The sequence below is a fragment of the Mobula birostris genome, chromosome 8 (assembly GCF_030028105.1).
Source record: "Mobula birostris isolate sMobBir1 chromosome 8, sMobBir1.hap1, whole genome shotgun sequence".
Lineage (NCBI taxonomy): Eukaryota > Metazoa > Chordata > Chondrichthyes > Myliobatiformes > Myliobatidae > Mobula > Mobula birostris.
This window is the reverse complement of record NC_092377.1, coordinates 11,572,487-11,586,917: the sequence shown is the minus strand read 5'-3', so window position 1 is coordinate 11,586,917 and position 14,431 is coordinate 11,572,487. Positions and strand designations below refer to the sequence as shown.

Here is a 14,431-nt window from a genome sequence, read left to right as displayed (position 1 = left end):
AAGCACATCTTTCCCTCCCCGCGCCCTGTATTCCGCAGGGATCGCTCCCTACGCAACTCCCTTGTCCATTCGTCCCCCTCATCCCTCCCCACTGATCTCCCTCCTGGCACTTATCCGTGTAAGCGGAACAAGTGCTACACATGCCCTTACACTTCCTCCCTTACCACCATTCAGGGCCCCAAACGGTCCTTCCAGGTGAGGCAACACTTCACCTGTGAGTCGACTGGGGTGATATACTGCGTCCGGTGCTCCCGATGTGGCCTTTTATATATTGGCGAGACCCGACGCAGACTGGGAGACCGCTTTGCTGAACATCTACACTCTGTCCGCCAGAGAAAGCAGGATCTCCCAGTGGCCACACATTTTAATTCCACATCCCATTCCCATTCTGACATGTCTGTCCACGACCTCCTCTACTGTAAAGATGAAACCACACTCAGGTTGGAGGAACAACACCTTATATTCCGTCTGGGTAGCCTCCAACCTGATGGCATGAACATCGACTTCTCTAACTTCTGCTAAGGCCCCACCTCCCCCTCGTACCCCATCTGTTACTTATTTTTATGCACACATTCTTTCTCTCACTCTCCTTTTTCTCCCTCTGTCCCTCTGAATATTCCTCTTGCCCATCCTCTGGGGTCCCCCCCCTTGTCTTTCTTCCCAGACCTCCTGTCCCATGATCCTCTCGTATCCCCTTTTGCCAATCACCTGTCCAGCTCTTGGCTCTATCCCTCCCCCTCCTGTCTTCCCCTATCATTTTGGATCTCCCCCTCCCCCTCCAACTTTCAAATCCCTTACTCACTCTTCCTTCAGTTAGTCCTGACGAAGGGTCTTGGCCTGAAACGTCGACTGCACCTCTTCCTACAGATGCTGCCTGGCCTGCTGCGTTCACCAGCAACTTTGATGTGTGTTGTTCCAGCAGATAAACATTTCTCTCTTCCAAAAGAAAATCAAGTTCTATTGATTTATCACCTGCTCTGATAGAGCTAGGAGCTGTGATTTATTTATTGAGATACAGCGTGAATAGGTCCTTCCAGGCCTTTCTTTAACCCCCTACTTAACGCTTGCCTAATCACAGGTCAATTTAGAATGACCAATTAGCCTACCAACTGGTAAATCTTTGGACTGTGGAAGGAAACCAGAGCACCCGGATTAAGCCTGTGCGCTCACAGGGAGGACATATAGACAGCGTCAGAATTGAACTCCAAATTTCAACTGCCCAGAGCTGTAATAATATCGCATTAACCACTACAATATGGAGTTGGAAGATTCAGTATTATCCTGTTGGTGTGCATATATTTCAGGATTGGAATGTTATTCTGGGTGTGTTCTTATTGAGAGGGTCAGGGGGTTAATTAATACCTTCTAGACTGCTGTCGCGTTTTTCATAAAGACCACAACAAAAGCCTACTGCTTTACTCCATCTGTTTAATAGGCTAGTATAGCCTAGCCTCCTGAGCATTCTGGTAAGTGATGTTCTCTATTTATTATAATAACAGGCAGGATAGACAAAGGGGAGTCAGTGGATATTGCTGGCGGATTTTCAGAAGGGCTTTGACAAGGTACCGCACAGGAGTCTGATTAACAAGATAAGAGCCCATGGTATTACAGGAAAGATACGAGCATGGAGAGAAGTTTGGCTGATTGGAAGGAGACAAAGAATGGGAATAAAGAGGGCCTTTCCTGGTTGGCTGCCAATGACTAGTGCTGTGCTGCAGGGGTCGGTTGCTTTTCACATCATATTTCAATGATTTGGATGATGGTTTTGTGGCTAAGTTTGCAAATGATATGAAGATAGGTGGAGGAGCAGGTAGTTTTGAGGAAGCAGAGAGTCTGCAGAAGGACTTGGACAGATTAGGAGAATGGGCAAAGAAGTTGCAGATAGAATATAAGCAATGCACATCAAAGTTGCTGGTGAACGCAGCGGGCCAGGCAGCATCTCTAGGAGGAGCTACAGTCGACGTTTCAGGCCGAGACCCTTCAGTTAGTCCTGACGAAGGGTCTCGGCCTGAAACGTCGACTGTACCTCTTCCTAGAGATGCTGCCTGGCCCGCTATGTTCACCAGCAACTTTGATATGTGTTGCTTGAATTTCCAGCATCTGCAGAATTCCTCTTGTTTGCAGATAGAATATAGTTGTGCAATTTGGTAGAAGCAATAAATATGCAGACTATTTTCTACTCTGGGAGAAAATTCATAAATCAGAGGGTCAAAGGGACTTGGGAGTCCTTGTGCAGGATTCCCTAAAGGTTAACTTGCAGGTTGAGTCAGTGGTACGGAAGGCAAACACAATGTTAGCATTTATTTTGGGACGACTAGAATGTAAGAGCAAGATATGCTGAGACATTGTAAGGCATTGACCAGACTGCACTCAGAGTATTGTGAATAGTTCTGAGGTCCTTAGCTAAGAAAAGATGTGCTGGCATTGGAAGGGGTTCAGAGGAAATTCAGGAGAATTATTCTGGAAATGGAAGAGTTAGCACATGGAGAGTGTTTGATGGCTCTGGGCCTATAATCGCTGGAGTTTAGAAGAATGAGGGGAGATAGTAGATGTAAAGAAGATGTTTTTATAGTGGCCAAGTCTAGGACCAGAGGGCACAGCCTCAGATTAGAGAGACATCCATTTAGAACATTGATAAGGAGGAATTTATTTGGGCTGAGGGTCACAAATCTGTGGAATTCATTGTAGAGGCCAAGTCATTGAGTATATTTAAAGCGGAGGTTGATAGGTTCCTGATTAGTCGGGTTATGGGGAGAATGTAGGAAAATAGGGTTGTGAGGGAAAATAAATCAGCCATGGTAGAATGACAGGGTAGACTCAAATGGCTGAATGGCCTAATTCTGCTCCTGTGTCTTATGTTTGTAAAGTCTTACAAATGTCAAAGAACAGTTGTGAAGAGAGGGTGTCTCTTAAATGAAATGTGCCTGCTCTCTAATCTGACTGAAAGCATGTATCTTTGTGTATAATACCTTCTCAAAAGTTTTACAATCTTTAAAATTAGGTTATTTCATGATCTTTAATATTAGATTACTGTAAAATATAATATATTATTAAAATATATTTTATAATTTCATTTCAAAGATTATGAAACAAAATTTGAGACATCTGTAATATCATTTGGCTTAAGAGAGTAGCTGGTATAAATTAGATTGTTCAAAGTGTAAAGTAAATTTATTATCAAAGTTTGTATATGCCACCATATGTGACCCTGAGATTAATTTTCCTTGCGGGCATTCTGAACAAAGAAATGTAATAGAATCAATGAAAGACTACACGCAAACAATGACTGACAAACAACCGATATGCAAAAGAAGACGAATTGTGCAAATACAAAAAAAATAGCAAATAATAATAATAAATAAATGGCAAGTAAATATTACTATATGAGATTGGGAACTTCAATCCCTTTTAAAAAATATTGGAGAGGCACTTCTGTAAAATCACTTTTCTAAGACGAGGCAGAAAATGCTGCTGAGCCTCTCCTTGAATTAAACCCTTGCTGTTTGCTGCTCTATTATTTGGATATCACTTGAACCATGATTTCTGTTTATTCCTTTTACAGTGTTGCCCAACACTCCGACAATACAGCCAGGGCCACAGAGCGTACCAATAATTGACCCATCATTGTACAGCGTCAAGCCTCAGGGTAAGACTTTAAACTCTTCCAACTTTTACAACAGTTAGGTAATTGGTGCTGTGCACAAGATGTCGTGGCCTGATGCTGTGCCAAATTATAATGAGGATCAAGTACTGGCACTGAATGCAGACTAACATAAACCATTCATTCAGAACATTTTAAAGGGGAGGCTCTGTCATTTGAACAGCAAAAGTCAACATTCTACTAGCCTAACGCTTAATCTTCTGTGAAGCTGGTTATGGATACTATATAGCTAAGCTATGAAAATCCTAAGAGGGTCAACAGTGAAAAAGAGACTTGACTACAGGAGGAGAGGTGGCATTATTAGTCAGGGAAAATGTCACAACAGTGCTGTGTCAGGACAGACTGGAGAATGCAACTAATGAGGCATTATGGGTGGAAAAGAGAAATAAGAAAGCTATGACCACATTAATGGGGCTATATGACAAACCACCCAACAATCCTAGGGATTTAGAGGAACATATTTGTAAAGAGATCACAGACTGCTGAAAGAAGCATAAAGTTGTTATGGTAGGTGATTTTAACTTTGCATATATTGACTGGGAATCCCATACTGTAAAGGGACTAAATGGGACAGAGTTTGTCAAATGTGTTCGTGGAAATTTCCTTCATCAGTATGTAGAAGTTCCACTGAGGAGTGTGCGATACTGGATCTGTTATAGGGGAATGAGACAGGGCAGGTGACAGAAGTTTGTGTGGGGGAACACTTGGCATCCATTGACCATATTGCCATTGTGATGAGGTGAGAGTCTCCGTCAGTCAGAGTTGACCATGGATATTGCATCCTAGTTGACTGGATATGCACGCCTGGGCAGTACGATATGGAGAGCAAGCTGTTGCTCCCTCTCTCCATCCGTCTGATGAACCCAAAGGAACAGCAGAGATTGACACAATTTGGTACTAGCAGCGTCGCAGGAGTTGCCAGTCAGTAATGAGCTCAATGTAGGATTGCCTTAGGGACTTCAGCTCCGGATTTTTCCTTCAGGGTTTACTCCCTGAGCCTTCTTCATGAGTGGGTATAGCCGCAAGGCTGTGGAGGTTTGAGATCAGAGTTTTCATTCTCCTAGATGAGCTGCCAACCCAGACTGGTGAGCCCCATTTGCCGGGAGTGACTGGTTTTTAAGGTACCAGTAACCTGCTTTTGCCCCTTCTCCTGTCAATAGAAATGGTTCCATCGGACCTAGTAGCTAAGCCACGTGTGAGGGCCAGGAGCTGGACTTGGTTGTCGGAAGCTCTTTGAGATGCACTCCATTGGGAGTATTTAATAGGTAGTGGGAGTTTGTCTCCATTAACCATCCCCGACTATAACAGCCTTAAGGAACCATAATGATGCCATTAGTTTCTAAGTACTTATGCAAAGAGATAGGTCTGGTCCACTGGCTGGGATCCTAAATTGGAGGAAGGCCAAATTTGATGGTGTCAGAAGTGATCTGGCAAATGTGGATTGGGACAGGCTGTTTTCTGGCAAAGGTGTACTTGGAAAGTGGGAGGCCTTCAAAAATGAAATTTTGAGAGTACAAAGCTTGTATGTGCCTGTCAGAATAAAAGGTAAAGGTAACAGGTGTATGGAATCTTGGTTTTCAAGAGATATTGAACCCTGGTTAAGAGAAAAAAGGAGGTGCATAGCAGGTATAAGCATGTAGGAACATATGAAATGCTTATGGAGTACAGAGAAATGCAAGAGGACACTTAAGAAAGAATAACAAATGAGAAAATCTGCAGATGCTGGAAAACCAAGCAACACACACAAAATGCTAGAGGAATTCAACAGGCCAGGCTGCATCTATGAAAAAGAGTAGACAATGTTTTGGGCCAAGACCCTTCCTGCTGAGGGGTCTCTGCCCAAAAAATCGACTGTGCTCTTTTCCATAGATGCTGCCTGGCTTGCTAAGTTCCTCCAGCATTTTGTGTGTGTTACTTAAGAAGGAAATCAGGAAAGCTAAAAGACGGCATGAAGTTGCTCGAGCAGAGAAAGTAAAGGAGATGTGTTAAGGGCAAAAGGATTGCTAGGGACAAAATTGGTCCTCTGAAAGATCAAAAAGGTAATCCTTGTGTGGAGCCAAAGCAGATGGGAGAGATCTTAAGAACATTCTTTGCATCTGTGTTGACTCGGGAGATGGACAGAGTGTCTATGGAAGTGAGGCAAAGTGGCATCAGTTTCATGAATCCTGTACATACTACAGAGGAGGAGGTGTTTGCTACACTACGACAAATCAGGGTGGATAAATCCCTGGGACCTGATATGGTGTTCCCTCGGACCCAATGGGAGGCAAATGCAGCAATTGCCAGGACCCTAGTGGAGATATTTAAAGCATCCTTAGCAACAGGAAAGATACCAGAGGATTGAAGGTTAGCCAATGTTTCCACTGTTTTAGAAAGGCTCTAAACAGAAACCAGGAAATCATAGGCTGGTGAGTCAGACATCATTTGCAGAGAAGTTATTGGAAGGTATTCTAAGGAACTGGCCTCATAATCTAATCTAATCTAATAAGTATTTGCATAGTCATGAACTGATTAAGAGTAGTCAACATGGCTTTCTGTGTGGTAGTTGTGACTAACCAATCTTATAGAGTTTTTCAAGGAAGTTGTGAGGAAGTGGATGAAGGCAAGGCAGTGGATGTTGTCCACATGGACTTTAGTAAGGCATTTGACAAGGTCCCATATGGGAGACTGGTCAAGAAGGTCCAGTCCTTCGGCATTCAGGATGAGGTAGTAAATTAGATTAGACATTAGCTTTGTAGGAGAAGCCAGAGAGTGATAGTAGAGGGTTGTCTCTCTGACTGGAGGCCTGTGACTAGTGGTGTGCCGCAGGGATTGGTGCAGGGTCTATTGTTGTTTGTCATCTATACCAATGACCTGGATGATAATGTAGTCAACTGGATCAGCAAATTTGTGGACGACACCAAAATTGGGTGTGTAGTAGACAGTGATGAAGGCTATTTTGGCTTGCAGGGGAATCTGCAGCAGCTGGAAAAATAAGCTGAAAAATGGTTGATGGAATTTAATGCAAACCACTGCAAAGTTTTGCATTTCAATTGGACCAATCATGGTCGATCTTACACAGTGAATGGTAAAGCACTAGGGAGTGTGGAAGAACAAAAGAATCTGGGAGTCCAGGAACCTAATTCATTGAAAGTGGCGTCATAGGTAGATAGGGTTGTAAAGAAAGTTTTTGGCACATTGGCCTTCATAAAGCAATGTATTGAGTACAGAAGATGGGATGTTATGTTGAAGTTGTCTAAGATGTTGGTGAAGCCCAGTTTGAAGTAATGTCTGCAGTTTTGGTCACTTGCTTAGAGGAACAATGTAAACAAGTTTGAAAGGGTGCAGAGAAAACTTACGAGGATGTTGCCAGGTCTGATAGACCTGAGTTACGAGGAAAGATTGAATTGGTTCAGGCTGTATTCTTCAGAATGTCAGAGATTTGATAGAGGTGCACAAAATGTTGGGGGATATTGAGTGGGTAAATGCAAGCAGGCTTTTTCCACTGAGGTTCAGTAGAACTACAACCAGAGGTCATGACTTAAGGGGAGCTTGAAGGAAAACTTCATCACTCAGAGTTCTGAGAATGCGGTATGAGTTGCCAGTGCAAGTGGTGCATGCAAGGTTAATTTCAACATTTAAGAGAAGTTTGGATTGGTACGTGGATGGTAGGGGTATGGAGGGAGAGCTGTGGTCTGGGAGCAGATCAATGGAAGTAAGCAGTTTACATGGATTCAGCATGGGCTAGATGGACCAAAGGGCCTGTTTCTGTTCTGTACTTCTCTGTGACTCTGACTCTATAGAATTGAAGCAATAGATAAAGTAGACAGTTAGAATTCTTTTTTCCTAGGGTAGAACTATGAAGTACTAGACGACATCAGGATAGACGTTCTTCAAAATGGCATTGGAAATTGGTGACTTCTTACATTCAGTTCCCAAGGGAATCAACAAATGTTCCTGTTTAGGACCACTACACTTAAAATCTACAGCACAGCCATTGATACTTCAGTAAGCAATCTTGTTTTAAGATGTTTTAAAAAAAAATCTGTTGATCCACAAAATCATCGGACTCTGGACTACAGATTCAGATCATGAGTGCGATTTCCCCTTTAAGAAAAAGAAAGCGCAGGCACCGCACTGGGGTAAGAAGTAAAACTAAAGCGCAGGGCCCAGAGACACTCTACCATCCTGCTGGCTAATGAACAGTCTTTGGAAAGTAAAATTGAAGGCCTCAAAGCAAGACTGTGGTACCAGACAGACATCAGGGACTGCGGCATACTTTGCTAACACACTCAGTGTTTTAGGAACAGCTTCTTCCCCTCTGCCAGATAATGAACCCATGAATACTGCCTCACATTTTTCGTTTGATCTCTATATTTATATATTGCACTATACTGCTGTCGCAAACTAACAAAGTTCATGGCCTTAAGACCATAACACATAGGAGCAGAATTAGGCTATTCAACCCATCGAGTCTGCTCTGCCATTCCATTATGGCTGATCCCAGATCCCACTCAATCCCATACACCTGCCTTCCCGCTGTATCCTTTGATGCCCTGACCAATCAGAAAACTATCAACTTCCGCTCTAAATACACAGTACCCACGGATTTGCCCTCCACTACAATCTGTGGCAGATCATTCCACAGAATGCCCACCCTCTGGTTTAAAAAATCCTCCTTATCTCTGTTCTAAAAGGTCGCCCCTCAATATTTAGGCTGGGCCCTCTAGTTCTGGATACCCCCACCACAGGAATCATCCTCTCCACATTCACTTTATCTAGCCCTTTCAACATTCAGTAGGTTTCAATGAGATCCCCCCTCCCTGACCCTGCATTCTTCGAAATTCCAGTGTGTACAGGCTTAAAGCTGAGGAACACTCCTGATATGTTAACTCCTTCACTCCTGGAATCATCCTAGTGAACTTCCTCTGGACTCTCCAATTGCAACACTTCCTTTCTGAGACTTGTGGCCCAAAACTGTTGAAAGTACCCCAAGTGCGCCCTGACTAGTGTCTTATAAAGCCTCAACATTATCTCTGCTTTTATATTCTACTCCCCTTGAAATAAATTCCAATTTTGCATTTGCCTTCTTAACCACAGACTTGACCTATAAATTAATCTTCTGGGAGTGTTGCACAAGGCCTCCTGAGTCCCTGTGCACAACTGATGTTTGAATTTTCTCTCCATTTAGATAATAGTCTGCACTATTATTCTTTTTACCAAAATGCATTGTCAAACATTTCCCAACACTGTCTTTCATCTGCCACTTTTTTGCCCAATATTCCAATTTGTCTAAGTCCTGCTGTAATCACATTGTTTCCTCAGCACCACCTACCCCACCATCTATCTTCATATCATCCGCAAACTTTGCGACAAAGCCATCAATTCCATTATCTAAAAGTCGATAGATTCTGGCATGGTTCCGGAGGACTGGAAGATTGCAAATGTCACTCCGCTATTTACGAAGGGGGCAAGGAAGCAAAAAGGAAATTATAGACCTGTTAGCTTAACATCCGTGGTTGGGAAGTTGTTGGAGTCGATTGTCAAGGATGAGGTTACAGAGTACCTGGAGGCATATGACAAGATAGGCAGAACTCAGCATGGATTCCTTAAAGGAAAATCCTGCCTGACAAACCTATTACAATTTTTTGAGGAAATTACCAGTAGGCTAGACAAGGGAGATGCAGTGGATGTTGTATATTTGGATTTTCAGAAGGCCTTTGACAAGGTGCCACACATGAGGCTACTTAACAAGATAAGAGCCCATGGAATTACGGGAAAGTTACATACGTGGATAGAGCGTTGGCTGATTGACAGGAAACAGGGAGTGGGAATAAAGGGATCCTATTCTGGTTGGCTGCCGGTTACCAGTGGTGTTCCACAGGGATCAGTGTTGGGGCCGCTTCTTTTTACATTGTACATCAACGATTTGGATTATGGAATAGATGGCTTTGTGGCTAAGTTTGCTGACGATACGAAGATAGGTGGAGGGGCCGGTAGTGCTGAGGAAACGGAGAGTCTGCAGAGAGACTTGGGTAGATTGGAAGAATGGGCAGAGAAGTGGCAAATGAAGTACAATGTTGGAAAGTGTATGGTTATGCACTTTGGCAGAAAAAAATAAACGGGCAGACTATTATTTAAATGGGGAAAGAATTCAAAGTTCTGAGATGCAACGAGACTTGGGAATCCTCGTACAGGATACCCTTAAAGTTAACCTCCAGGTTGAGTCAGTAGTGAAGAAGGCGAATGCAATGTTGGCATTCATTTCTAGAGGAATAGAATATAGGAGCAGGGATGTGATCTTGAGGCTCTATAAGGCGCTGGTGAGACCTCACTTGGAGTACTGTGGGCAGTTTTGGTCTCCTTATTTAAGAAAGGATGTGCTGACGTTGGAGAGGGTACAGAGAAGATTCACCAGAATGATTCCGGGAATGAGAGGGTTAACATATGAGGAACGTTTGTCCGCTCTTGGACTGTATTCCTTGGAGTTTAGAAGAACGAGGGGAGACCTCATAGAAACATTTCGAATGTTGAAAGGCATGGACAGAGTGGATGTGGCAAAGTTGTTTCCCATGATGGGGGAGTCTAGTACGAGAGGGCATGACTTAAGGATTGAAGGGCGCCCTTTCAGAACAGAAATGCAAGGAAATTTTTTTAGTCAGAGGGTGGTGAATCTATGGAATTTGTTGCCACGGGCAGCAGTGGAGGCCAAGTCATTGGGTGTATTTAAGGCAGAGATTGATAGGTATCTGAGTAGCCAGGGCATCAAAGGTTATGGTGAGAAGGCAGGGGAGTGGGACTGAATAGGAGAAAATGGATCAGCTCATGATAAAATGGCGGAGCAGATTCGATGGGCCGAATGGCCTACTTCTGCTCCTTTGTCTAATGGTCTTATGGTCTTATGGTCTAAATCATTGACAAACAATGTGAAAAGTAGCGGTCCCAATACTGACCCCTGAGGAATACTACTAGTCGCCGGCAGCCAATGGAAAAGGCCCCCTTTATTCCCACTCGCTGCTTTCTGCCTGTCAGCCATTCCCCAGGCAAGATTTCTCTTTGCAGAAACCAGGCTGACTTCAGCTTATTTTATCATTAGTCTCCAAGTACCCTGAAACTTCATCCGTAATAATGGACTCCAAAACTTTTCCCAACCTCTGAGGTTAGGCTAACTGGCCTATAATTTCCTCTCTTTTGCCTTCCTCCCTTTTTAAAAAGTGGAGTGACATTTGCAGTTTTCCAGACCCTCATGACCATGCCGGAATCAAGTGATTCTTGAAAGATCATGACCAATGCATCACCATGTAGTCCATCTGGTCCAGGTGACTTATCCACCTTAAGACCATTGAGCTTGCCTATCACTTTTTCCTTTGTAATAGCAATGGCACTCAGTCCTGCTCCCTGACACTCACGGACCTCCGGCACACTGCTACGGTCTTCCACAGTGAAGGCAGATGCAAAGTACTCATTAAGTTCATCTGCCATTTCTTTGTACCCCATTACTACCTCAGCAGCATCATTTTCCAATGGTCCAATATCAACTCTCACCACCCTTTTACTCTTTATATAACTGAAAAAAAATTATTATCCTGCTTTATATTATTGGCTAGTTTTCCCTCAATTTTCAAATTTTCCCTTCTTATAGCCTTTCTTAGTTGCCTTTTGTTGGATTTTAAAAGCTTCCCAATCATCCAGCTTCCCACTTACCTCCTGCACGCATGCTGAGCTCGTTGACTTACAATAGAATCAATGAAAAACTGTACACAAAGTCTGGCAAACAACCAATGTGCAGAAGAAGACAAACTGAGTAAATATAAAGATAAATAAATAATATTGAGAACATGTTGTAGAGTGCTTGAAGTGAGTTTGTAGGTTGTGGAATCAGTTCAGTGTTGAATGAGTGAAGTTATCCACACTGGTTTAGGAGCCTGTTGCTTGTAGGGTGATAACTGTTCCTGAACCTGATGGTGTGGGACCTCAGGCTCCTGCTGCTCCTTCCCAAATGGCAGCAACGAGAAGAGAGCATTCTCATCTCATCTTTTTTTTTCCAGGGGTACAGCACAGTAACAGGCTCTTCCCACCCGGTGAACCCAGACTGCCCAATTACACCCATGTAACCAATTAACCTACTAACTTGTATGTCTTTGGAATGTGGGAGGAAACCCGCAAGGTCATGCAATGAATGAACAAGCTATTTATAGAGAGTAGAGGGGAATGAATGCAGGTTTCTGGCTCTATAATAGTGTTATTCTGACAGCTACACTACCATGCCCCTTGTTGGGTAGATGTCAGTGATGTAGTTGTATTAGAGTAGCTTAAGGCATAAGTAATCCTGGAGTGCAGGCCTACTGTACTCCAGCTGCGATGTTTCCTGCTCCAGCAGTCTTTGATGTACAGGTTTCCCCCGCCATCCGAAGGTAGAGCATTCCTATGAAATGGTTCGTAAGCCGGAATGTCGTAAAGCGAAGAAGCAATTACCATTTATCTATATGGGAAAAATTTTGTGAGCGTTCGCAGATCCAAAAAATTACCTACCAAATCATGCCAAATAACACACAAAACCTAAAACAGTAACATATAGTAAAAGCGGGAATGATATGATAAATACACAGCCTATATAAAGTAGAAATACTCTTCTACAATCATTGCCGCACTGTTCTCCGTAGCGAAAATCTCACGCTAACGCTCTCGGCAGAAACACTCTCTCCAGTAACCTTTAAGCTATGAAGCTGCCAAATCATACCAAATAATGCATAAAAATACACAACCTATATAAAGTAGAAATAATGCATGTACAGTGTAGTATCACTTACCGGAATAGGGAAGACAGTGCCGAGCACACTGATGATGGTGTGTTAGGCTGAGTCATTGGAGGTTGGGGTGGTGCAGTGGTCCCCAACCGCCAGGCAGCGAACCGATACCGATCCGCGGAGAATACAGCGGTGGCCGGGACGCACCCAACACATCTTTAAGAAAAAAGTCAAAATAAGCAAGCTAATTAATTAGGTGCCGCCCGGCACGTAAATGTCAGCCCAGATCAGAGGGGACGCAATTGGCAATCACCTCTGATCTGGGCCGACAATTACGTGCCGGGTGGCACCTAATTAATTGGCTTGTTTATTTCAGCTTTTTTCTTAAAGATGTGTTCTGTGCATCCCGGCTACCGTTGCATTCTCTGCGGCAGTGTATCGGTTGGCGGCCAGGGGGTTGGGGTGGTGGGACACTGAGGTGTCATCTCATCGTCGTCTGTTTCCATCAGGGCAGGCAGGTCATCTTCTTCTATGTCTGCCTGCCTCGATGTCGAAGGTCGAAGGTCGAGGTTCGTCATCTGCTGTGGCTGATGTGGAAGGCTTGAAAAACGACAGTATGCTTGACTACTTAGCGTCGCGCATTTTTCTATCATCTCACGCAGTTGCTTCACGTTCCGTTCCTGAACGACTTCACTTTTAAGTCTGTTCGCTACTGCATTCAGTTTCGATTGTTATCCTTTCCTCTTCCAATTGCATCAGCTCTTCATCTAGTTCTTGGTCATGAGATGTCAAACCTCTTCAACATCATCTTCGTCAACTTCCACAAGCCAAACTCACTTTGTCCTTACTCCGTTCACCACGATCGAACCGCTTAATTTTGTCTAGTTTTACGCTAAGTGTAACACCCTTATGAGCTCTTTTAGGCTTTTCCGATACCTTGGAACTCATCTTGCAAACGGATGCTCAAAATAAATCGACATAAAGCACAGATACTCACGGGCACGTGTTTAAGCAATGCCGGCTAGAATGCAGTTCCGGAGGAGGAGCTTGGCTGCTCCCTTTTATGCTACCTTTTATCGCGCGCTAGGTTTTTTGCGTAACGGTGAAAACACCTTCTGTTAGCGAAAACAGGTAACTAATGTAGGTCTTTCGTAACAGCGAGGTTTCGTAAAGCGAATGTTCGAAAAGTGGGGGACACCTCAGCTCTATCTCGATATTGAGTGGAGTGAATGGAACTGGGTTGAGATTGGCTTTTTTTCAACGGGTTCTCTGGTGGAAGCCAGGGTGAATCATCTTTTCTGCACATGATTGTGAAATCTTCAGTCATTTGCACTTCTGTGCAAGGCACTGCCACAGTTGAGGCTGAGTCCATTCTTGTTGGAGCCTCTCCTTCCAACTGTTACCTGTTTAATTGACCACCGTTCAGGACTCAGAGCCAGAGTATTACTGCACAGTACTTGTGCTGGATCTGCAAAGCTCTGATCTGGTCCATTGGCTTTGACATTGTTTCCGTTTTGCTCTACACCCCTCATTGAACCAGGTTGCTAGTTACTGTACAGTAGAGTGCTGAGCCATGAAGTTACAGGATATGTCCACTTCTCAATCCTACCAACTGGAAGAAGGTACAGGAGCCTGAAGACAGACAGACAGCCAGACACACACACACACACGCACACACACACACACACACACACACACACATTTAAAGTTTTAGAAAGAGCTTCCAACCCTCCATCTTATGTAAACGGTCCATGAATCCATGGACACTAATATATTATTCATGAACCCAAGGACACTATATCACTGTTTGCTCTTTTTAAATATTTCTTATTGAAGCCTATAGTATGTTTTATGTACTGTGCTGTATGGTTGCTGCAAATCAACACTTAACAATATATGTCAATGATAATAAACCTGATTCTGTTAAATTTTGGTAAGCAAACTTTGTTTGAAGCTTGCAAACGAGGTTGCTTGTCAAATTTGAACAGAATGTACCAATATGATTTCATCTGTATTTGTTCTTGGGCTACACATACAAACACTG

General features: G+C 43.5%; 1 protein-coding gene across 1 annotated transcript in view; it reads left to right on the top strand.

Annotated features, from left to right (window-relative positions):
- Positions 1–14,431, top strand: part of vta1 (vesicle (multivesicular body) trafficking 1) — a 334,690-nt gene that overhangs the window by 265,280 nt on the left and 54,979 nt on the right. The window contains exon 7 of the mRNA XM_072264791.1: positions 3,563–3,646. Within this exon, the coding sequence (XP_072120892.1) occupies positions 3,563–3,646 (84 nt within the window). The remainder of the gene's footprint in view (positions 1–3,562; positions 3,647–14,431) is intronic.